This window comes from Euleptes europaea, chromosome 6 (assembly GCF_029931775.1).
Source record: "Euleptes europaea isolate rEulEur1 chromosome 6, rEulEur1.hap1, whole genome shotgun sequence".
NCBI lineage: Eukaryota > Metazoa > Chordata > Lepidosauria > Squamata > Sphaerodactylidae > Euleptes > Euleptes europaea.
In genome coordinates this window covers 27,563,138-27,589,796 of record NC_079317.1, presented here as the reverse complement: position 1 = coordinate 27,589,796, position 26,659 = coordinate 27,563,138, and the positions used below count along the sequence as shown (strand labels likewise).

The 26,659-nt window shown below is 44.2% G+C and overlaps 1 protein-coding gene across 1 annotated transcript in view; it reads right to left on the bottom strand.

The window, feature by feature from the left end:
- Positions 1-26,659, bottom strand: part of KCNK10 (potassium two pore domain channel subfamily K member 10) — an 81,474-nt gene that overhangs the window by 11,371 nt on the left and 43,444 nt on the right. Inside the window, exons 3-4 of the mRNA XM_056851344.1 lie at positions 19,379-19,496; positions 12,186-12,346 (exon numbers count right to left, since the gene is read on the bottom strand). Coding sequence (XP_056707322.1) covers positions 12,186-12,346; positions 19,379-19,496 — 279 coding nt within the window. The remainder of the gene's footprint in view (positions 1-12,185; positions 12,347-19,378; positions 19,497-26,659) is intronic.

The following is a 26,659-nucleotide window of genomic DNA, read 5'->3' as shown; positions in this document are numbered from 1 at the left end:
TTAGAAGCAGCTTAGGGAATTAGGCTGCTCCAGTCATTTAGTGATCAAGCATAAATCAACTCTGTGTGAAGCTTGAATATAACATAGCCTGGGGCCTGTATATTTGAAAGAATGCCTGTTCCCTAAGCTCTACCTTAGGGGTCCCCAACATCTTGCCCATGGGTACCACGGTACCTGCTGACACCTTTCCTGGCATCTGTCAAGTGTTTTTTGAAAGTGGGTGGGCCAGATGGGGCTTTGGCCAACACAGCTTCTGGCTGGCCATTAGAGGTCCATCTGGCTGTGCAGATCTTTAAAAATGCTGCTTTGGCAGCAGTTGCCCCTATAGCACAAGGATCGTAACTGTTTGACTGAAGTTAAGCTGTGTGTAGGCAAGAAAATGTTTTAAAACAATATGTTCATTTTAAAAGGCATCTTGTAAAACAGAGCTTCTGCCTGAAATCTTGCCGATTTACTATCGGAGGAGGAGGAGGAGGAGAAGGAGAAGCAGCAGCAGCAGCAGCAGCGGTGGTAAATCTATATCTAGGCTGAACTAACTCTGACTGCAAGAGGGGGCTCTCATGATGGACTACTCCTCTAGAAAACAAACATATTCAAGAGATCACTGATATTTTGTTTCTGTGTAGAAAGTCTGGGGACAGGAAGGCATGGGGAAGCATTCAATCACGTGCACCCCCAGACACAGGCCTGGCACCTCAGCAAGAGCTACGTCTGCATGGTTTCAGATTAGTTTCCCCAACAGGGCATGCTCTTTTATGCAGATTTATGATCTCATTTCAGATTAGATCACCCAGGAAAGAAATAAGGTTTCAGAAAACTCTCTCCGCTGCATTCCCTATGGAAATACTAACTGTGAACTGGGCAGAAACCACTCCAACCTGCCAATGAACACCTCCATTGCGCTCGAATGAAGAAGCTGAAACAGCATTTCCTCAGCAGCAGCAAAAGCTCAACTCTCAAAAGGTCACTTGAATGTGAAAAGAGGCCATCAATAGCCAGGTAGCAGCTTGAGAAAAATATATATATATATATATAATCCCACCAGGTCTCAGCAGCACAATTTTCTTTCAAACTCTCCGAGATATTATTCCCTCCTGTAATTTTCCTTGATATTTGTCTGCTGTGTCTGTTTTGTGAGTGTGCAGAAATAACAGTGAACAAACAGAAGAAATGTAACACACCAAACTAGACCTTTCAGACCTAGGGCATAAAAAGAAAGGGTGTTGAAATTCAGAGTTAATAAGATTTGAGTCCAATAGCACCTTAAAGCTTGACAATATTTCCAGGATATAACCTTTTGACAGTAAAAGCAAGGGAGCTTTCACTCTCAAAAGCTCATTCCCTGAAAATCTCATCGGTCTTTAAGGTGCCACTGGACTCGAATCTTGCTTTTCTACTGCACACCAACAGAGCTATCCACCTGAAACTATCACCAGGGTTGATAAAGAACATCTAAGTATCTGCACAAAGTCCAGAAAGAATCTCTGCTTCACAGACTGTCTAGCTGAATGTTTTGCGCAGAGTTCTCATATAACAAAGAGCTTTTGACACATGTGTGTGAGCAGGTTGCATTCAGGTTGTAGGTATCCATTTTTTTCTCAGATCACCAGCAGCTGTTATGTAGGTCTCAGACTAAGGGCTTTTCCATGCTAGTTTTTGCTTGGCTTCTTCAGTGCATTCCCCCCTCCCTTACACACAGAATCATTTGCAAGTCACTACTTACCCCCTTAAGAACATAAGAACATAAGGCCCTGCTGGATCAGACCAAGGCCCATCAAGTCCAGCAGTCTGTTCACACAGTGGCCAACCAGGTGCCTCTAGGAAGCCACTAACAAGATGACTGAAGCAGCACCATCCTGCCTGTGTTCCACCGCACCCAAAATAATAGGCATGCTCCTCTGATACTAGAGAGAATAGGTATGCACCATGACTAGTATCCATTCTAACTAACCGCCATGAATATCCCTCTCCTTCATGAATAGGTCCTCTTAAAGCCCTCCAAGCTGGCAGCCATCACCACATCATGGGGCAGGGAGTTCCACAATTTAACTGTACGTTGTGTGAAAAAATACTTCCTTTTATCTGTTTTGAATCTCTCACCCTCCAGCTTTAGCAGATGACACCATGATCTAGTATTATGGGAGAGGGAGAAAAACTTCTCCCTGTCCACTCTCTCCAAACCATGCATACTTTTATAGACCTCTATCATGTCTCCCCTCAGCCGCCTTCTTTCCAAGCTAAACAGCCGTAAGTCTTAACCGCTCCCCATAGGACAGTAGTTCTACTCCCCTAATCATTTTGGTTGCTCTTTTCTGCACCTTCTCAAGCTCTGTAATATTCTTTTTTAGGTGTGGTGACCAGGACTGTACACAGTATTCCAAGTGTGGTCTCACCACAGATTTGTACAAGGGCAGTATGATATCAGCAGTTTTATTCTCTATTCCTCGTCTAATTATGGCCAGAATGGAATTTGCCTTTTTTACAGCAGCTGCACACTGGGTTGACATCTTCATTGAGCTATCCACTACAACCCCAAGATCCGTTTCTTGGTCTGTTGCTGCCAGCACAGATTCCATCAGTGTATATGTGAAGTTGGGATTTTTTGTCCCAATATGCATTACTTTACACTTACTCACATTTTGAACCTGTTCATCAATGACCTGGAGTTGGGGTTAAACAGTGAAGTAACCACGTTTGCAGATGACACCAAATTATTTAGGGTGGTTAAAACAAAATCGGACTGTGAAGAGCTCCAGAAGGATCTCTGCGTACTGGAAGAATGGGCATTAAAATGGCAAATGAGATTCAATGTGAGCAAGTGTAAAGTGATGCATATTGGGACATTTCCCCACGTCGTTGGTGCCAACATGCACCACAACCACTGGCTCCTCCCCAGCACTACCTACCAGCACTACCCCCTTCCCCACCCCCTCCAGTTTTTCCTGTTTTTTTTTTTTAAATACCAGCGCAAAAACGTTCTGAAAAAAACATGGGAAAATCTTGAAGAAAAAACAGCAGAACAGTAACTGGCAAATGATACTGTGTGTAAGGAAGGGGGGAAACCAACATAGTTAAGAATTTTATTTATGTCATTTTAGCAGCCTTGAATAGCCCTGATTTGCCCAATCTCATCATAAGCTAAGAAGGGTCAGCCTTGGTTAGTACTTGGATGGGAGACCACCAAGGAAGACAGGTTGTTATGCAGAGGAAGGCAATGGCAAACTACCTCTGCCCATCTCTTGCCTTGGAAAACCCCACAGTCCTGGGGTTACCATGAGCCCATTACAACTTGATGGCACATTATTATTTCTATGATTTAAGCTGGAGCAAAAACCCAGTGCAGAAAAGCCCTTTGTTATACAGCCTAAACATCTGTGAAAGAATTCATTTATTCTGGCCTTCAGATGACTGTCCACGGGAATATAGCAGCCTTCAAGAAAACCAAAGTCAATCAGCTCAAAAATTACATGAAACCGTCCCCTCCCCACCCCACGTTTCTGAGCATTCCCAATTGTCAGATCGACATTTCATAGAGTGTTGCTGCCCCCCACAAGCAAAAAGATAATAACCTGTACACTCAAAGGTGCAAACTGTGTTCTAGCGTGGGGGGAAATAGCTTACTTCCAGCAAGCACACAGCTGCTCAAGATTTATTTTGCCCCTGGCTATATGCAACCATTGTTTTGCTCATCTAAAGAAACTCATAACACAGCATAAGCACTAAAATATGAAGCAAATGTTAGCGCATAAAATTGATCATGCTTTTAAAATGCTGCAGACTGCAGTTGCTATAAATCAAAACAAGAGAGAGAAAGAGAGAGAGAGATTGATGGTTTACATTCTTTTCAGAAGTAACCTCTCAGACCTCTTTTGTCTCCCCCTCAAGTCTCCAGTGCTGTATGTGATGCATGGGTCTTCTGGGGGAATGGACCACAGCTTTCCATTTCAGTTGCTGGCACAACTCAGGTTAGCCACAGACTAAACCGCTGCTTTGGCCCCAGTTGTTATACATTCATACACATGCTAAAGGTGGACAGTCTTTTGCAGTTCTACGTTCAGCGAAGGACAATAGAAATACGATGATTAAAATATATGGCAGAGGCTCGCACCTCCATTAAAAAAAAGAGCTTTGATGTCATCTGAAAGTCATTAAGAGTCAAATTAGATGTGAGACAGAAGCATGGCTGATATCCAACAAACCAGCAGTACTTGAAGAAAGGGACTTTCCTGCCCCCCTGCTCTTTTTGCAGCCCATTCAACCCCCCAAAATTCTTCGCAGAGGGCCTTCAGCATGGGGAGAGGTCTGCAGTGGGAGAGGGAAATCAGCCTTCAGATGGAAGATCACTTCGCTTGGTAGAAACAAACCATAGGATACAATCCTGACTGTCACTTGGAAACACAACTTTAAGGGTAGGCATTTTACGGAATACAGTGGAGGAAAGGGGTTAATGGAAAAAGGTGAGCTTCAAGTACTTCTGTGAAATGATAGCTAGTGTGGCACAAGGGCTAAGAGCATGGGCTGCCCTAGTTCAAATGTTTCTTTGTCCAAGGACGTGGCCACTATTTCTTCCCCAGCCACCCCCTTTCCTTCCATCTTCAATACAGCAATGTAACACAGGACTATGGAGGCACTTCTAAGAGTTGCCAAAATAACGTACATGAAATGCTTTGACACTTAGGAAGAGTATAAAAGGGAAGTATTATTCTGAGCATCAGTGAGCAATGCTTTCTAAGAAACATCCACATCGACTCATATACTTCTATTATTATCATCTTCCCATTCCCTCTCTTGCTCCACTCTGAATTGATGAATACATGAACACATGAAGCTGCCTTATACTGAATCAGACTCTTAGTCCATCCAAGTCAGTACTGTCTACTCAGACCGGCAGCGGCTCTCCAGGGTCCCAGGCAGAAGTCTTTCACATCACCTACTTGCCTAATCTCTTAAACTGGAGATGCCAGGGATTGAACCTGGGACCTTCTGCATGCCAAGCAGAGGCTCTACCACTGAGCCTCAGCCCCTCCCTATGATGATCCAAAACATACATGTTGCAAAATATAAATCATGTCATTCTTACAACATTACACCTTAAAAAAAAAAAAAAGAACCCTGGATATATAAGCATCCTGTTTGAGCCCAAAATTGTTTAAAATCATAGTCACTGTGATTTATGGAAAATGTGATAATGATCATTGGTCTAGCTTAGCTATTTAGCTGTTGTGTGCCTACACTGTTTGGAAAGCAAGAACAGATCTGTATTGCGAAGGGAGAGCATCTCCTTATTTTTTTGTGCACATAGAAGAATTTAGGTAATACAAGCCATGCTGTCAAACTGTTAACCCTGCATTCAGTCCTCGTTTGTCTCCTACTGCTGGGGCAGGAATAATTGCTTTTGGACCGGCAGGATACCAACAGTGAGCTCACAGGGCTTCAAAGTAGTTTGATTAACATTACAGTTAATGGGGAGTCATGCAGGTAAACCTTTTCCATCACTGGAAAAGTTATCCTTTTGAAAAACAGCCATTCCCTCTTCTTTTTCAAGCCATGATAGCAAATGGTTAGAATCAGTCATCACCATTTATAGGACCTTAATGCCAACAACGCTAAAGTAGACATGTTTTTGAAGAACAAAAACACACCTATATAAGTTTATACTGCCTAAAACAGGGGTGCCTACGTTTCTTCAATAGTGTGCCATATGATCAGAAATCTGTTGGCTGCATAATTTTAGTATTGATAACAATGATGAGGTATAGCCTGTTAGCTATTCAAAAATATGGTTTTACAGGTAATACAAAAGCAGTACAAAAAACCCCCACATTTAATCAACTTTATCCATACAAGAGGGTTCTCACCTAGCGCTAGTCACTGATCAATGTTGATCATGTTAATGAGAATACTGGTATGTAACAGACTGAACTGTGAGATGTATTCAGTCAGGGCACATCTCAGTTGTAATCCAGGGTACATCACTGATGATAGCTTCTCAGCTTCAATTTCAACAGTTTCATGAAAGAGAATGATCTTACACAAAGCCAGCTGCACCTAAACAATGTTCAGAGTTTGGCCACACAGCCAGAAATTTCAGGATAGCTCTGGGATTCATATACTCACCTCCAAAATCGTAGGGATACTGTCTCTTCTTGCTCGGCTCCTCTTGAAACTGAGCCACAGTGATAGGGCAGATGTTTATGAGCTATTCCTCATAACACCCCAGTTTCATGATGTAGCGGTATTAGGCTTGAACAGCTCAAAAATATTTTTGCGCCATGGGTTGAGGCAGGCTGCTTTTGCCCCGTGGGCCACATTTTGGACAATGTTAGCCTAAAACATTCCAACATAACACTCTGAGCAGCATTAATATAGGCATCTAGTGGTGGCTCTGATTTGCCACATTCAGTTTTGACTGGTCAGCAGCCTCCACATCTGGCAGGAAGCTGCACGAATCATATGGCTTCAGCCTCAAATCAAGAGTCCAATATGCTGCCTTCTTTCTTGTCCTCATGCTTATCCTGACTATCTCTGTAATAAATAAAGGCGTTTAAATACTTATATGTTGAAGACGATTCTTGGAAATTTGCACAAATAGATTTCCTTCCCACTTGATTTTTAAAAAAATCAGATCTTATTAAGACCTGCCAGAATTCATAAGATGAGATGGTATATTAACTTGATGCTTAGGTTAAGACAGATGTATCCTGTGGTACTACTTTAAAGGCATACTTCATATTTGAGGCAGGGAGTTACTGAGCGAAGATTAAATACAGGAGTATTAGAGGACTTTCAGAATTCAGAAAACTGCATGCAGACTTCTTCAGAAGCCTATGAAAAGGCTGGATTGCATTAGAAAGTTAAATATATTTTATGAGAACATCAGTGGGACAGATGGCGGATGACAAATAGTTTTCTCTGATGGAAATTTTAATCAAAACTCCACAACTAATTTTTCTCTCAGAACACTGAGGCCTAGTCTACACTTAAACTCATCCTGGACTGTCTGAGATCTTCTGGGATAGGGAGTCTGGGAGGGCTCAGACATTCACCATCCCACAGAAACAAATTCCTACACACAGAAAGCTAGAAGAGATAAGGCTAGGTGAAAATGTTTCTCCTAGCTTTACATATGCAGGGTCTTTTTGTGGGGAAAATGTAATCATGCCAACTCCTCTGGGGGCAGGGGAACATAATACCTGGGTCCGTGAGGTCTCAAAAGAACCAGCCCAGTCATTGCATTCTTTCTTTCACAGGTGGTTTATCATAAACTAAATGGTCTGAGCACTGGAAGGCATAGTTAGCTCCACCCACCTCAGGATTACAAGGGACAAGAGCCACAATCCTGTAACCTGCCTCATTGCCTGGAAACCTCCCTGAAACCACTCTTCTTCCTCTTCCTTCTCCTAGTTGGCTTGCTTTTCCCTCTCTGTCTCTGCTCCTGTACCGTCTTCCCTCTAGCCAGCCCCCCTCCCATTTCTACTTCCTCTTTTTATAGCCCCGCCCCCACACCTGGTACCTGTGCTAAGCTCCGTCCTCCTCTTCTGTTCCCTGTGCTTTAGCCAGCTCCTCCTCTCCACAGCAATGATCTGCCTGAGATCACCTGGGCCCATAGCTCCCTCCTCCAAGCTTGCTCTCTGAGACTCACTGTAGAAGCCTGCCAAAGCTGCCCTGCTGCTGAGGCTACCCTGGCTGTCTCTTCCTGCCCCTGGTCCCACCTTCCTCCACCCAGGTGACTCTTGCTGCTGGACAAGCCAGGTGGGTTGTTGCCAGGTAGCCCACCCCACTCCTTCACAAGCTACAGTCGGACGTTGCACAGTCCAAGGACATTCCATAATCTATTCTTTTTGCAGACTGCCTGTCAATCTTTCATGGAAAACATGGAACTTAGGTGCACTGCTATCCAAGGCTACTTTTGGTTTACAGGCTATTTTTGCTTTATAAGAGGAACTGGCTAATTTTCTGTGCAATCACTACTTCACAAAAAAAAAAAAAGCACAGAAAATGCTGAAACCGTTCTACAGTTCAATAAGTCATGTGATACAGGAACAGCAAGCGGAACAGTAGCTCTGATGAGGAGGTGGGTGGCAGAGGAGGTCTCTTGTATTCCACTCTGTCACAAAGCAAGATTAGAACATGACCATGCTGGTTTAAAGTCCGACGGCAGTCATGGGAAGAGGGGGTGGAGAAGGACCTCCAGCCTCTATGGAGAGTGCTTCTTGAGAACCCCCAAAGAAGGGACCGCAGGAAAGCAATAGAAAAAAGGGAGACCACTACTATCTGCAGCACTGTTGATCACCTCTGATAAGATTAAAGCTTAATACAAGTCACAGTCCTTGGCATTTGATGCCTACACTTAGTTCAGATCTTAGTTTTGCTGACAGGTTATAAGATTCTCTGGACTACGCATAAAATAAGAATAGAGAAGGGCATTGGTTCTTGTAGGTTATCCGGGCTGTGTAACCGTGGTCTTGGTATTTTCTTTCCTGATGTTTCGCCAGCAGCTATGGCAGGCATCTTCAGAGGAGTAACACTGAAGATGCCTGCCACAGCTGCTGGCGAAACGCCAGGAAAGAAAATACCTACAAGAACCAATGAACTCTGACCGTGAAAGCCTTCGACAATAGAGAAGGGCATCTCTGACCATATGCAAATTGCCTTTCCCTGACTACTTAAAAGATCTCACCCACCTGGGTTCATTAAAGGGGTACCCTGTGGATTTAGGGAAAGCGAGAACTCTCTTCCCAGAAATCAGCCACTAAACGTGGACGTTACAACTCAGTGTAGAAAAGGTCTTCCCCTTACTATAGTGAGTAGAAAAAGTCCTCGCACTTGATGTCTTACTCTGTCTCTGGAAACAGCAGCTAATAATAGGAACAGAAGAACTCACAACATGATGATCTTAAAGCATGGTGTACATTTTACATGTAACTGAGAGGTAGAACATGCCACAAAGCTGCATTTTTTGGCAGCGGCTCTGCGTTTATTAGAGCATGCAGCTCTACCTGGAGCTTCCAACACTGTTGTAACTGCAATATCTGAAGCTGATGAGCTCTCTACCCTATAATCTCAAGGAGGGACTCCAAGATGTTCAAAGGATTATAGGATAGAGAGCTCATGGTTTAAAGCATGGTGTACAAATGGCAAACCACCTCTGTTAGTCTCTTGCCTTGAAAATCCTAAGGGCTCGCCGTAAGTTGGGTGCAACTTGACGGCACTTTTACAGAAGCCCACTGAATGCTTGGAGAACTGGGGCTGTGTGTTTATAAAGTGCTGTCAAGTTGCAGCCAACTTACGGCGAGCCCGTAGGGTTTTCAAGGCAAGAGACTAACAGAGGTGGTTTGCATAGCAACTCTGGAATTCTTTGGTGGTCTCCCATCCAAATACTAACCAGGCCCGACCCTACTTAGAATCCAAGATCTGACAAAACGGGGTTAGTTTCAGCCATCCAGGTCAGGGCAGAACTGTGGCTACAGAGTGGTAACTACACTTTCCTCTGTCTTTGACCTGGCCCTGTACTGGTCCTATAATTTATCATTTTGTTGCACAGCTCTGAGGTAATTAAGGAAGAATAAAAATGCTCCTCTCCACTACAAATTAACATTCCCATGAATAGTATGAGAGAACCCCAAAGATCATTTTAAACCTCACATATGAAAGTACCCTCAGTCAATAACACCAGACTAGAATACGTCCAATCATTAATAAGGGATTACATTGTTCTTTAAACTATTACAAAAACTGAGAGCAGTAAATTTTTAAAGGCGCAAGACCACTATGGGGCTCGCAGGTAATAATCCATGTTTTTAAATCAAATTAAATTCATTTTTGGCTGCAAAGGTCATGCTAGACAGCTAACAGACCTCTAGTTTCACCCCTACAGGGAAAATTAACCTTTCTTTCCAGATATGCTCCAGGGTGTTGGACAGACGGTACCAGAGCACTGTTAACAGTAATGTTGTTGCTACAGTGAGCAAAAGAATTGCTGGGGGATTGGAGGATCCTTTCAGCAGTGTCTCAGTATGAGCCCTGTGCTGAAGACAGCAGAAGTGAGTGATGAGATGGGGTGAGCAAAGATCCCTCTCTCGCAAACTCCACTAAAAAAAAAAGAGACACAGCCGTGGAACAATTCCAAGCATTTATTGAACATCGTCTGGAACAAAATCCTGAAAGCAAATCGACACTTCTCTCAATCTCTACCTCGCCTTTGAAACTGCATAGACTGACAACAGAATCACAACAGCAATGTTGTCTCTATGATTTCATGTTCATGACAGGTGCAGGCATGCTAGTTATACAACTGTCTGGGTAAACGGCTTCCAGTGGTACAGGAGGACAGGCTGAAAGAAGAGAGTTGGCAACCAGCAGAGCAGGTAGATACACTCGTCATTGTAAATGTTGGTCATCTTGTAACCCCAGCGGATGGTTGGCTCTGCAGTGTGAATGGAGCCCCTCGTGACCTCGGCCCCTGGTGGCAGCCTGCCTGGAAATGGCCAAAAGAGACACGAGGTCAGTCATGAGTCATGTTCATGGTAGCAACAGACAGCTCAAGCACTCTGCATATGGTGTGGCACCATCTACGTGTTCTTTCAGTTCCAGTGCTTCCTCCTCCCCTTTGGGGTTCTCACACAGTGGGATTCACATGTTGCAGGATACAGTATCACCACTGGGCCAATACCTTTTAGGGAACTGCATTGGAACCCTGTTTGTGGTTTCTGTTTCATCTGCTCCATGGGGCTGTGACCCCGCAAGGCAAAAGGCATCATGAAAAAGTCTGGCCAGCTATATCAAGGTTTGGAATGGCTGGTGGTTGCCCAGGAAGGTGGCTGTGCTACCTGTTCCCCTCAATGGCATATAGGGTTACACTGGCATGAAATCACACCAACACTGTGATGATGCTCTGCCAGCAGATAGCTGGCCAGGTGGGAGACTGCACTCTGAGCCTACTATGTGGGAGACACTAATGTCAACTGTTGATGGAGGAATATCTGTGGCGTCGATACAGTATTGGGATAGGAGATCCCCATTGCTTGCTTACCTGTTTGGGGTGCATTGTCCTTGCCTCACAAGTTGGAGGAGTGCTGGATTCAGGTTGGTGTTTGTGTCCTCAAATGGATTCCCTGTAAGTGTTCTGAGCACAGTAGTGAAATACTGAATACTGAAACAATGCCTGTTTGAATCTTTTCCTTTCCATACAAAATGCCTTTTCTCTAGAGTTCCCACCACCAGAACCTCCACTTGTGTGTTTTAAGTGTCCATACAATGACGGCAGAGAGATATAGGTCCATGTCATGTACCCCATCATCTGAGCTATGGACACCCTAGCTGTGGTTTATATATCTCTAGGAGACTTGAGACTGGCTGCAGACTTCATCAGTAGCCTAAGGTGCTCCATGATTGTGGGTATGGTGGGAACTTTGTTTATATCTATGCTAGCATTTTTGCCAGTGTACCATGGGTAGGATCATAGGCAGAGGCTTAGGAAACCTGCTTCTCCCCTGGTACACCCTTACTGCAGACCATTTTTTGGCCCCTATTCTGGTTCATTCACACTGGGTTTATGCCGGCGCAGCTTTGGTGTGATTCTACACCCACTTATCTGTGAGTAATGCCAGCATGGGGCTTGGTTGCTATCCTAAGCAGCTTACTGACCAGCCTTAGGATTGTGCCATTACTATTCTAAGGCATAATTATTTATTTTATCCAAAAATGTTGTCATATTCCATTTTCTTTCTAATGGATGCAAGGACAGTTGAAGTCACCCATTAGCACAACATTTTCTCCTTTGGCTGCCTTGTTAATTTCTTTCTCCATCTCAAATATACTTCTGACGAATTATAGTAGAAACAGCACAAAATAACTGGACTTTCCAGCACATTTTATTTCACGAGATATCATTTATTTCCACAGATCCACTAGATCTCAGATATATATAGTTGCCTAGGGAGCAATCCTAAGCAGGTCTACCCAGAAGAAAGTCCCATTTTATTCAATTGGGCTTACTCCAAGGAAAGTGTTCTGATGAATGCACCCTTAATAAACAAGAAATAGAGTGGTGTGTTAATTTCCCCACACTTGCAAGGCATATTTATTAAATATACAATGTCTCTAAGTGCTTCACCATGCCAGACTGTATCTGCCCTGCCATGAGGACTCAAGACTAAAAACACATTAAGCCATTTCAATCTTACTCGAAAAACCTTTTCCACTCGCGCAATACTCTTCCCAAAGATGGTCCCCAGTTGGTCTCCAATGCCAGCTAGCAGAAAGCCAAAGAGCGGGATCCCAAAGATGGCGTACAAAATGCAGAAGATTTTTCCACCTTCTGTGCTTGGAGCAATGTTTCCATACCCTGTTGAGACAAAAAAAAAAAAAAAACCATCACTATGATCTCTCAGCTACAGAGATATGGAAAGGAAAGAAAGAAACCAAACAACCATGCAGGTGTAGAAAAAAAAAGAGCTCTCTTACACACACACTCACGCGCACACACACATATATACAGGTTCCTCACATCTTCTTGGATTACTTGACATATGAAACTTTCAGCCACATCATTTCCCTTGTGGTGCTGGAAACAGCCCCCAAGCAAACAAGCATGCAAGGGCAACTTTATGTTCACCTGACACCTGAGTGATACAGCCTGGGTTTCTGCTTCCAACACGAGGTACATCTACACAGAAGTTCAACTTCAATGCCAGTTTTGGCTGATAAACAAAAACACAGTTGGTGGCACTGCCGCTACAGCATGTTTTAAAGATATGTGAGCAACCACTGAAAGCTGTTTCACGTATGACGCAGCAACAAAACCAGGTTTACCACCTAGTGTACATCAACAGGAACCCACCACTAAACTGTCTGGATCAGAGCAGAGGGTTTCCACAGGTGCAAAGTCACCTACCATGGATAGGGACTTTCTCAGCTCCCCCCTCCACAGCAACCAAAAATGCCCCCTGAAATCCTGTTCCTGGAGGAGAGGGAACCCCAAGAATGGAATTGGGAAGACATTTCAGGCTGTCTGCAGAAATGCTGTCTGTCAATCATACCTGTATTTTCAAATACCAATTTTCAAATACCAATTTAATGCATTATATATAAATACTTTATATAAATACTTTATATGTATAATCACACACTTGTAAGAGTATGCCTAAAAGAGTAATGTGTGGAAAGTCCTTCAGAGTGACTTGGTCATCATTTGCTAGTCTATTTGTCAGCATGATGGCAGCAGACTCAAGAACACAGGGGGCATTCAACCCACTTTCACATTGAGCAGTTCAAGATCTATGTTATGACAATACCCACAGATGACGTCGCACCTGTTACCAGCCAAACATTCAATCATTCCCACAGTGAGAATAAATTTCAGCAAATTATTTTGATCAGAAGCCATTTTAGTGCACAGAAGGGCCTCCTACTGTCTTCTACTCAGAGACTCACAGCAAGGGAGGGGCAGTGGCTCAGTGGTAGAGCATCAGCTTTTCATGCCAAAGGCCCCAGACTGAATCCCTGGCGTCCCCAGTTAAAAAGATCAGGCAGTAGGTGATGTGAAAGACCTCAACCTAGTAGACTCCATAGAGTTGATGCCAGTCCAAGTAGACAATACAGTCCAAAGGGCTGGCAGCTTCCTGTGTTCGTGTGACTATTCACACAACTGTAATAATTTTTTAAAATCCTTTGTTCAGGTTCCTCTTACTTCTACTGCACTGCATGCCCTGCAACAGTGTCTGGAGTTTCTTGAACAGTTATGGGCACTTCTCTGTGCACTGAATAACATAGAAATGTGTGGTAGCGCTCAGATATTTGTTTACTTAAGTGCTCTCCAAAATGCACTAGTCAAATGAACAACAAAGAAACCACCCTAGTAAGGGCTGCCAGCGATTCTCCAGATGGCTGCTTCCCCAAGTGTCAGTAGCACCTGAGACGAAGTTACGTAACAGGAAGAGGTCACATCTAACATAGGTTTGGTGCCAATGGGGCTGGTTTTCCTCCATGGTTCCTGTGCCATCCATCCTGATCTTTCCGGAGTCAATTGTACACCCAAAAAGGGCTGCTAACTCATGAAAACATCTACTAGCTAGGTCTCCAACCCACCCGAGCCAGAAGGACTGCTGTAGCCCTTGTAAATCTGTCCTTATGGGGTGGGTGTTATGTGTGCTCTGTTAAAGAGATAGTCTCCTACTCTACCATGAAACATGGCTTTCCCCAACTTGCAGATTTTCAGGGCTGCAGCTGATGATAAAACGACTCATATGGGCTTTTCCCCAAGTGAGAAATCACCATTCTCCTAGCCAGCAGACTAGATGTTCCATACTATATTTCTTCATATATCCCACAGAACATTACAGAAATATTACACACAATACTGGGGTGGGGGGAGGCTGTGGTTCAGTGGTAGAGCATCTGCTTGGCATGCAGAAGGTCCCACGTTCAATCCCCAGAATCTCCAGGTAACTAGATCAGGTAGTAGTAGATGTGAAAGATCTCTACTGGAAACTTCCTGCCAGTCTGAGTAGACAGTACTAACTTTAATGGACCAAGGGTCTGAGTCAGTGTAAGGTAGCTTCATGTGTGTTCAATATATTTCCCCCTAACTACATGGGGTTGTGGTTCAGTAACTCCACTCAGGATCTTATTCAGTCAGCATTAGCTGCTTCCAAATCTTCAGGAATAAGTTAGTGCGAACAAACCTCTAATTGCATGTGCCACTGTACAAAGCACTTTCAGATAGGTGATTCTCTGGCCCTCGTTTTGGACAGAATTCACAGTAGCTCAGAATGTAATTATCCTTAAAACCCACCTACCCCACAATTCTACTATTTCTTCATGGAACTGGGTTCCTAATCAAACTTGATAATTGATTAAATGCACACTTCTTTGGTCAATGTAGCAGAAAGCAGATCTCACTGAAAGAAAGCTAGCAAAAATGTCTGGCTCTGTCATTCAATCACTGCTGCTCCATATATGGACTCTGAATTGGTTTCCGATGGGAGGATGAATCACCCGGCTAACCTCATTTTCAGGTCTGAGTTCTGAATTACACTGGCTGTTTTTTTACTTATTACACCAAGTTTCATCCCTTACAGATCTGTTCATGGGATTTTAGGCAATTTTCCAGTATTTGTTAAAAAGGCTTATTTTAATGGACTCTGGCAAGAAGGCACTTCAGAATACTTTCCCATTCTTTTAAATATGAACATACAAAGCTGTATTTTACCAAGACAGACCATTGCTTCACCTAGAACAGCCAGCATGGTGTATAGGTTAAGAGTGGTGGTTTGGGGCAGTGGAATCTGATCTGGAGAACTGGGTTTGATTTCCCACTCTTCCACATGAGCAGCAGATGCTAATCTGGTGAACAGGATTTGTTTCCGCACTCCTACAGGAGAAGCCAGCTGGGTGACCTTGGGCAAGTTACAGCTCTGTTAGAGCTCTCTCAGCCCCACCTACCTCACAGGGTGTCTGTTATGGGGAGAGGAAGGGAAGATGATTGTAAGCCTGTTTGAGTCTCCCTTAAGTGGTTGAGAAAGTCAGCATATAAAAACCAACTCTTCTTCTTCTTTTACTGTCTGCTATGGCTTCCAAGTGGCTCTCCAGGATCCCAGGCAGAGAAAGATGTTTTCCTCCCCTATTGATGGGATCATTTCACTGCAGATGGCAGAGATTTATTTACTTACTTATTTACTTACTTTAAATATAGTCCGCCTTTCTTTCTGAGAAAAAAGGATGGTTACAAAATTAGAAAACATGTTAAAAAAGAAGCATACCTGGTATGCAAAATGTGGATTATAAACAGGGCATTTGTTTTTTGTGGCAGTACTCACCAGTACTGAGTACCAGCACCTTTTGGGAGGTCTTTCCCAAATCCTGAGGGGGGAAATTAGTGCAATTTTATATATGAGTACTGGTGCCTTTAAAAAAAAAAACTCTAAAAAAGCACTGATTACAGGAATGAGAATAGCATGCAGTCAAAATAAGATGCAATAAACTGGTCAATAAAGCACAACCCTGTTCTCTATATAAAAGCCATTCCTGAACCATTCCTATTTTACTTCAACCCTATTCCTTGTACAAAAATACCTTCTGTATGCAAAGCCTGTGCTCTGCCACTGAGATACAGCCCCTTGGGGGCTTTCCTTTGAACAAAACCATTATAGCTCTAATAGAGACCACTGCAGGTCTTGCTTGCCATTAAGGCTCTGATAACTTCCCCACAGTTGTTGCAATAAGCATTTCATTTTGTTACCTGCAAGCTTTTTCTAAGCATTATCGTTTATTATAGCCCCAATTTTCGATTCATTGGGTCCACATAGCAGCTGATGCTCAATTAAAAACCAACCACTATTAAAAAGTACAAAATAAACCAGTGGCAGTTATACCGATGACTGACTTCACTTAAGAATACCAGACCACACAAACACACACACAAAAAAATTAGCTTTGGCACATCTAGCTTCTAATTTACAATCCTGAATAGGTATCATTCGGTAGCACTGGCTCCAGATTGAGTGACAGATCAAGGTTCTGGAATTGACCTTTAAAGGCCTAAATGGTCTGGGATGATTGTTGTTAGGATAATCACATACTCTCAGCCAAACCTACCTCACAAGATTGTTGTGAGGGTAAAATGGAGGAGAGGAGTATGATGTAAGCCGTTTTGGGTCCTCATCGGGAAGAAAGGTGGGGTATAAACAAAGTAAACAAATAAACTTCTAGACTGGACATTGCAAATACTCCCTATTTTCTACGCAAAAGAGTAGACAATTTTACACCAGTGGAAGTCTACTGAAATCAATGAACTGTAGCCTAGATTAGATCTTATTTATCCACTATGCAGATTTTTTTGCTGTTGTTAAAAAAAGAAGAAATGAAGTGTAGTTATGTTACTGGTACCACAAAGTTCAGATAATTACAGTATCTATTCCATTAAAACCCATTTCATTTTAGTGGTTTCTAGTCTGGCAATAAAAATGTACTTTAGTGCTAGAAACATGCACAAGTGTACACAGATCAGACCAAGAATGAATTATTTAAAACTGAGGGAAAAACTGAAGAATAATTGCTATCTAGATTATTTCACATATACTACAAAATCTGGAGATTTAACACTACAATTTGGGGTTGCCAAACTTAACAGCAGGCAGCCCATTCCCGAGGAAAGGGGCTGCAGTGGTGGCTGGAGGATTCACACACCCCCAAAGGCAGAAAGCTGCCCTTACTTGCAAGTAAGTAAGGACAAAGGGGGAATTTCCAGCCTGAAAAAGGGTTAAGAAGCCACCTAAAGGCTGTTCTGTCCCCAGAATGCTCTAGGAACGCCCCCCGGGATGCTGGTGCGCGGAGATGTGCCGGCAGGAAGCCGAGCTTGCATCCCAGGGCTGCGCCAGCATCCATGTTGATTGTGGCGGCTTATGCCCATAAGAGATTATGGTATCCTGGAGGGGGAACATAAATCGGGTTGCCAGGTCCCCACTTACCTTGGGCAGGAACTTCCGTTGGGTGGGGCTGGGTGGAGGGAGTCTTGCATGCTCCCCACTCCACCTCCGGTTTCATAGCCCTGCTGTGCGCGTGCTCAGAGCGCATGTCACAAGCTTGATTGGGCTTGCAGCATGGAACAGGAGGCTGGAGCCTTCTCGGGAGTGCACGGGGGATCGTTCCCCCCTTTCTGCTTCCTCCCGCCGGCCATCAGCTGGTGGTTGGGCATCTTGGTTGATTGGTGGGCAATTGCCGCCACAACCGGGCAACCCTAAACATAAAGGTCAGGGAGAAATGGCCCAGAGATATGTTCCTCCTTGCAGTTCCTCACAGTCCACCAATTTGTGATCACTAACAGTTATGACAAGAGATCACATGAAACTAGAGTCCTGTTTATGACTGAAGCTACAATCCTATGCGCCACATTGGCTTGAAGGTTCAGATGTCTACAGATTTTATCTCTAATTATTTGAATGGGAATTTTAATTGAGATATTTAAATTTGCACAAGTGGGAACTCACAAGGCCTTGCGGGGGGCATCTCATTTCCCTGTCCCCCACTATTCCCCCTTTTCCTTCTCTGAAAGCCCCCACAGCATCTCTCAGTTTTCTGACCCTTCTCTCCTTCCCACCCAACAGCCAACCTTATCTTTATCTGCTTCTCTTCAGCTCCCCCCCACACCAGTACTGTCTACCTTGGTAAACTACAGCCCCGTTGTGTGGTATAGAGTTGCCAACCTCCAGGTAGTGGCTGGAGATCTCCTGCTATCACAGAGAATAATTCACCTGGAGAAAACGACCACTTTGGAAGGTGGATTCTATGGCTTTATACTCTATTGAAGTCCCTCCCCTCCTCAAACTCTGCTCTCCTTAGGCTCCACCCCCAAAATCTCCAGGTATTTCCTAACCCAGAGCTGGCAGCCCTAGCATGGTGCCATCTGCTGCACCACGCCCACTTGTATGGTAGGGAACCCTCAAGGATTTGTGGGGGCACTTCACTTTCCCCTGTATCTCCCTCCCCACATCATTTTCCCTTTCTCTCCTCATGGCAACCCCCATATCCTCTTCCCTTTCCCTGCCTCATTTTCTCCTTCTCAGCTATTCACCACAGCTGCCTCCCATCTTCGACTATATTTATTATTAATTTTCTTAAATTATACCTGCCTTTCTCTGCAGTGGGGCCCAAAGAAGCTTATATCATCCTCCTCTCCTCCTTTTTATCCTCAACAACCCTGTGAGGTAGGTGAGGCTGAAAGTATGCAATTGGCCCTAGATCACCGAGTGAGCTTTCATAGCAGACTAGTAATTTGAACCTGTGGACACACAAAATCGGTTTTAGATGCTGATCTTTGCTGCAGAGCAAGTTGATCCTCAGCCCATGAAGGCTAACCAGCACCTCAGCAATGCCGTCTGTACTATTAATAGTAACAGGATTCTAGGAGGATGAGGGTTTGAGTTAAGGTCTAGTACAGTGTCCTTCAGACTCGGGAATCCATTAAACTGCAATAACACGGCATCACAGTCATCTGACATCAGCCACAAGACAGAAAGATATGGAACAAGGAACAAGCCCAGTGTTAGAGCCGTAGAGGCCGAGTAGCCTTGCTTTTCTGACCTGCTGTTTTCCTCAGCTTGTAAATAAAGAAAGCCAGGAGGTGTGGCGCACTTGCTTTCTACACAAGTGCACTAGCAATAAGCGAAAGAAAAAGAAAGAAAGCTCCATAGGGGCTTGCTGCTCAGCAGCTAGGGCCCTATAGCTATCAAACCACTATATAAAATAGGAAGAGCATAGGAAATAAGATGAGAGAGCTTTAGCCTCCAAAGAGCAGTACTCTTCTGAAATCCAAGAAACTGGATGTGACTCCTTAGCATTCAATGTCTTCATCTACCTTAAATTCGACATAAATGTATACCTATTGTGGTGATGACAGTTCCAGCAAAGAAAAAGGCACTTCCAAGGTCCCAGTGGCTGCTGCTATTAGAAAAGGTTCCTACAGGATTGACTCCAGCATTAGTAGCGATAATGGCCCGCTGCAAAGAAATGGACAGCAAAATTAGTCAGCAAAATGCCCTGTCATCAAATACTGCACAGTTGGAGGTAAGCCTAAAATGAAAATTGCAATGCAAATAGCTGTGGGGAACTTGACAGTACACGCATCCGAATGGATATTTCTCAGAACATTATCTTCTGTACAGTTTGTTGTTGTTGTTAATAATAATAATAATATCAACAAGATTTATATAGCACATTTCAAGTAATCAGAGTTGTTGCATACATTGTCTAAATAACCCTTAAAACAGCCCAGTAAAGATTCATTCCAAATCCTTCCTTTTCACTCACTGACATTAACATGCGACGAAACCTGACTGGCTATTAGCACTGTAACATCATCACATTTAATATATGACCCCTGACGGGCAGGGATCATTTATTTAGAAAGCGTATAATACTATCACTCCAAAGAGACAGGGATTGTCTTACATCTAAGACAATAAACAAAACTATAAGACACAACCATTAAAAACTCTACTAAACATTTAATACATTACTAACCCCATATTGTAAGGGGGGCACTGGTAGCAGAAACATATTTTTTTTAAAATTATGCAATTTCTACCCCACCCACTCCCCCACTTAAGTGGGGCTCAGGGCAGCTTACAACAGTTGAAAATACAAACCATTAAAATCCATTCATATAAAACAATATAAAGGATTAAAATTCATTCCTATAAAACAGAATAAAATACAATTATACTATATTATAGGGCTGTTGAATTAAAAAAAATTCGGTATAGTTCGGCCAAATTCAGCCCGTTCAGATTCGGGATATGCCGAAGTCCGAACTCCCCCACTTCGGATCCGTTCAATTCGGCAGGAATTCAAAGTTCGGGGAAAAATTCGGCCGAATAAAGCCATTAAAAACACAATCGCGCCTTTCCGCGGCTCTGGGGGGGCATTTTTGGGGTTAGAGGTCCCAAACTTTCGGCAGAGCTTCAAAGGACGTTTATTGAAAGACTCCCCAAGTTTTGTAAAGATTGGGTCGGGGGGGATGAGATATGGGCCCTGAAAGGGGTCCCCCCACCCTTAATGTGCATCTCTCAGCAGAGCTTGCTGCCCACGCACAAAGCTCCCAGCCCCGACAACAGCTGAGAAATTTGCAAAGCAACTGCAAAACAACTGCAAAACAACTGCAAAACAACACAACCTTGTTAAACAACACCTTTGCAACACACAACTGAAACCTCCCCCCTCAAACCAGGGAGCGAGAGACTCGAGGGGGAACACACACCCCAGGCAGAACCGACGAAAGCCCCCTTTGGCTTCCCCACCCCACCCACAGAAACTGCTCCCTCCACACACACACACACAGACTCTGCTTTCCCCCACACACGCACGCATACACAGGAGAAAAATTATAGATTAAAGCCCCCAAAGGGGTCTTACTGTGGCTGTCTTCTGTTCCATCAAGAGGGGCTGAAGAGGACTTGTAATCCAAGATGATTCCAATTAGGCACGGGAGGTTTTGCTCTGGAGAAGATGCACAGGATCGGCTGATCCATTCATCCCAATAGGGGAAAGGGGAAAGGGGAAAGCCCATATCTCAGGACCCCCTGACCCAATGTTCACAAAACTTGGGGGGTATCTTAAGAACACTGGTCTGAAACTCCGCTCAAAGTTTGGGATCTGCACCCCCAAAAATGTGCCCCCTGCAGCCATGGAAAGAGAAAAGGGGGGAGGCGATATTTCAGCCCCCACTGAACCCATCTTTACAAAACTTGGGTAGTATCTTAAGAATAATTGTCTGAAGCTATGCTAAAATTTTGGGGGCTATATCCCCAAAAAAGCGCTCCCTGCAGCCACATAAATGGAAAAGGGGGGGAGGGAAAAGGGGGAGAGCCCATATCTTGAGACCCCCTGACCCAATGTTTACAAAACTTGGGGGGTATCTTAAGAAGCTTCATCTGAAGCTCCAGTGAAAGTTTGGGGTCTGTACCCCCAAAAATGCGCCCCCTGCAGCCATGGAAAGAAAAAGGGGGGAGCCCATATCTCGGGACCCCCTGACCCAATGTTTACAAAACTTGGGGGGTATCTTAAGAAGCTTCATCTGAAGCTCCAGTGAAATTTTTGTGTCTGTACCCCAAAAAATACGCCCCCTGCAGCCACAGAAAGGAGCGAATGTGCACAAGCACCCCCCACACACACACACGAGGATTTCACTCTCTTGCTCTCTCTCCCTGGCCAGGCCGCACATCAGCTGATTCCTCCAGTACTCAATCCTGACTGATTGGCCAGAAGAAGACCCAGCTTGGCCACCGATTGGCCGGGGGAGGAGAATGCTGCTTACTGACGGTTATGCTGCTTACTGACGGCCCCGAATTTGCCGAATTTATTCGCGAACTCCCGAACTCGCTGAATTCGGCCCCCCCGGTTGCCCGCCAGTTTTGAGTTCGGTTCCTCCCGAACTAAAAACCACCGAATCAGGGGGAATTCGGCTGATTTTCAGTTCGGGCCGAACCGAATCAACAGCTAAATTTAAACCTATGGTGCCATTTACAATGTTCCTTCTGATTGAGTTCGCCAAACAGATAGTAGTCGGGGGGAGGAGACAGAACCCAGCCACCCCCACCAGTAGTCCAATGCTTCCACTGTGGCACTGGAACATTCATTGATCATAATAACTTTAGTAGGTGATAATGGGAGACCAGGAATGTGCATAATAGATGGAAGATAGGTGAGTGGTTAGAAGGCCAGCTGATGTAAAGAACCATTGCTGTCCTCAACCATAGGCCTGGCAGAATGTGATCCAGGGTCTAGGTAAAGTACTTCTCTTAGTTATCATTCAATGAGCATCATGTCATATTTGACCACACTTGCCATACAGATCATCCCATTAGTGTTCAGCATATCAGCAAACAGTGACTTGGCAGTGTGTGCATCAGGCGCATAAAACAATTCATGTTACAGGTTTGTGCAAAGGGCCATGTGGAATGTTTTCACATGTAAGCACAGCACCCTAAGACCACGCGAAAAAGCTGATACTGAGCGTGACAGGATTCTTGTGGATAAAATGCCATAAGGGGATAGGAGGTGAGGTAAGGAGGGGAATCAGGCAAGGTCACTCTCCTCTCTTACATCAGAAGAATATTTGAGCCGGATGCAACTCTAGACCTGTTTTGGTCTTGCAGCTTAGCAAATACAGGCTTTCCTAAAACCAGCTTACGAGAGCCAGCATGGTATAATGGATACAGTGGCAGAGACACAGGTTCAAATCCCCACTACTACCATGGAAGCTTGCTGGATTACCTTAGGCCCGTCACAAACTCTCAGCCTGGCCTACTCCACAGGATTGTTGATGTGAGAGAATGGAGGGGAGATATTCTAAGCCGCTTTGAGTCCCAACTGGGGAGAAAAGCAGGATATAAATAAATAAATGCGTAATCCAAATGCAACTATTGAATTCACTAGTGAGGTGAGATTTGAATCTGGGACACAGGCCATACTCTTAACCATTGCTCAGTGCTAGCTGTTGATGTAAATTAAACAGAAAGGGAAAGGAGCAGATGGGAAAGAAAGTAATATAATCGCACAAGTGAGTGGCAGGGGAAAGGAAAGGATGTGTTCCAAGCGTACCTCAGATATTGCGGGTTCGATTCCTGACCATCGCAATAAAGCGAATATTGCAATAAAGTGAGATACATGAAGTTTTTGGTTTCCATTGCATATAAAAGTTATGTTTACACTATTCAGTAGTTAATTAAGTGTGCAATAGCATTATGTCTTTAAAAAGTACTGTAGTAATAATGAAAATGTTTGAAATATTGTGAGAATTACCGAAAATGTGACAGAGACACGAAGTGAGCATATGCTGTTGAAAAAAATAGCGCTGACAGACTTGCTCAAAAACACAATATCTGAGAAGCGTGATAAAGCGAAATGCAATAAAATAAGGTACGCCTGTACTCTTTCCTTTCCAGCTTTATTGGGTGAAATTAGTGGTTTATGCAGCAGAATCTAAGAGTGCAGAGAACATTTGTTTATTTACCCACTGGAGCGAAACTTGGCTTAACTGACAGCTAGACTAGCCAGACAGACCATGACTCCCTTGTCAGCTAAAGTGCTGTTACTTATGCTGGGGGACACATCGTCTTCCACTTACCAGAGACGGCACAGTGTGTGGCATGAACTGTGTCGTGCGATCAGCATTTATGGTCACACGGTCTAACAAAAGCCTGCTCAGCCAAAGGTGCAATGTGCCTTGGTAAATAATGTTATGTGCTGCTGCGTGGAAGAATACCAGGGGCACATGTTGCTTTGAGCTTAAGTCACAATGAAGGCTACAGCATTGGGGGCTTTTCAATTTAGGGAAAAAAGGCATCCCTGTGGTCCTATTATCACTCTTGAATGAATTACGTAAAACTGTCTTGTTTGAGGGCTTTCTAGAGGCACCTAGTTGGCCACTGTGTGAACAGACTGCTGGACTTGATGGGCCTTGGTCTGATCCAGTAGGGCCTTTCTTATCTCCTTATAACTGTGAAACCAATATCATTGGACTTAAGATTGCAATTGATCAAAAAGAATTATGCTCTGAGTCTACTGGCTACCTGTTAAGTTTTATAAATCAGATATTTCTGAAAATAATTCTTGTTCGAAATGTAAGATGTTTATTAGTACACTTTTTCATATACTATGGTCTTGTCCAGTGCTTGAGTCATTTTGAATATTAATTTTTTTTCTTGGTCTCTTGTAGATGGATAGGCAAAGGTCTTGCCCCTTTCTGCAACATACCAATCCTCTTTAGTCCTCTTGGGTGTGTGAGCAGAGCAGCTAATAGCCAATCAGAAACCCCCGGAAGAGCTAGAGGAGCCGGGGGGGGGGGGGAGCAAGAGAGAAAAAGCTGTTTTACTGTCAGCTCATGCAGACAGGGTCTGAACCTTCAGAGAAAGAGAGGCAGGAGGGATGCTGTCTCTGAGTTTGCCATATATGTAAGCAGCCTCAGCTGGTGAATGTGTAGAGCAGGGGTGGGGAACCTTTTTTCCGCCAAGGACCATTTGGATATTTATAACATCATTTGTGGGCCATACAAAATTATCAACTTAAAAATTGCCAATCAAGCCCCAGGCAGGCAGCTGCCCCAGATGACTCCCCCCGCTTGGGCAAGCAGGTAGGCATCCAACTGATGGCACACTCGCCCACCTGGTGGCACAGGAAGGTCTGTTGCATCAGCCGGGCATAGCCATCCAGCCGCACACCAGAGTTGCTCCTGCTCTGCATGGTTGGGGCTGGATTCTACAGCCGGCTCCTGCTACCTCCGCGTGCAGGGATAAAATGAAGACACACTGGCTAAGAACTCTCCCCCCCCCCCAGCGCGCATTCTGGCCCTTCCACCTTTAACCCCTCCATTGTCGCCACTTCTACCACCAGCCCTCTTGTAGTACAGAGGGAATACTTTTTCCATGGCCCAGGTGGGAAAGGGTTAACACAGTTTCTTGGGTGGTACTAGCAGCTCCATAGCTAATGACTCTTCTGCAAGGGGGGGGAAAGGTTCCTTTTCTCGGCAAAACAAACTCACATCTGCCTTGAATAGAAGTTATTCCTGACTGCAGGAGGGGGCAGATCACCAGTCTTAGATCCTTCTGAGCTAGAGATCTGCCAGGACCCACGAAGGGCCAGACCAAATGATTTTGCGGGCCTTAAACAGCCCCTGGGCCTGACGTTCCCCGCCCCTGGTGTAGAGACTGGGTTTGCATCTCCACAGTTTTAGTTGGGAGAGAACCAGTCTCAGAAGACTATGGAAGTCTCAAAACCAGTCTTTGGGGGATAAAGTTGGCTAACGTGAGGAAGAGACTGCATCTGTCTCCTCAGGAAAATGAGTGAAACATCTGTGGTTTCTGAGAGAAGATTCCTGAGAATGAGGGAAGACCAATACTCACCTCAAGGATCCAAACTTGGCTGCTAACTGTTCTCTACTCTCCTAAATTATCAACTATGTTACATCTGTAATTAGTTTCTATTTTCTTTTTGAGCCAATTTATTCCTTATCCCTGGAAGTAAATAAAAGTTACTGTTCTTTTTCTGTTTCTCTCACAGGTGCTGGACTTATTTTATTCAGAAGCCACTTGGGTTAAATGTGCCAGGCGGAGGGCTACCTCCATTTAAAAATCATATCTAAGACCCCGACGTCCCTGGCTGCTAGCGCATTTTTTTTTTACCTGTTCAGACAAAGCCGCTTGTGTCCCATTGGCATTGCGGGGCTCTGCCGCTTTTAATGAAAACTGCTTTCTCCTGTTTTCAGTTCTTCCTTGCACTTCTGAACTGCTCCAGTGTGCTGTTTGAACTCTCTGGAGCGTTTCCAAAAAGGCTGCTATTCCACTCACCCACCCCTATTTTTTCTGCATGACATTCCTTTTTTTGTGGTAATGTTCTAAGCTTTGCGCTATAGCACTATTGCACCACCATTGACATGCCTGTCACTGTAGCCGAAAAAGAACGCGCCACCAAAAAAGGTGGGCAAACAATACTGTTTCAACCGGCCAGAGCACTTTAAAGACAGCTCATAGATGGACTGAAATGAACTTTATGAATGCCAATCTCTGTATCGCTTTACTCGGAAATGGGCCAACAACGAATGACATCCAGTTTAATCTGAAAGGGGCCCAAATCTCAAATTGGTGCTGAACAAGAAAGTCTATTCTTGTGGAATAAAAAGAAAAGAAAAACCCCAACAACTGTCGATTTAGATATTTCTTTCACAGGAAGAAAGATTTTAATGTCAGAATAAGGCCCATCAGGGTTGGCTATAAACCCAGCGTACCGAGGAAACGTATCATTTTTAAGTCTAAAGAACACTTTTATTGCTAATATATTCCTGGAGAATTCATCAAATTCATGTGAGAAAATAGGGATCATTCATCATCACATTTACACCCCAGCCTTTCTTCAAGGCATTCAAGTATCCTTATAACATTTTCCCTCCTCACAGCTACGATGTGAGGCTGGCTAGGTTAAGAAATGATGAATGAGTCAAGGTCAGAGAATTTCTTAGTCCATGCAAAGGTTTGAGCCCAGGTTTCCTCGCTTCCCTGAAATCCTGTTCTTTGAGATGCCCTCTACCCAGGAACTGGATTTTGGGAGACGTTTCGGGCTCCTGCAGAAAGGGGGAGCTGAGAAAGTTGCACTCTGCAGCCTGAAATCC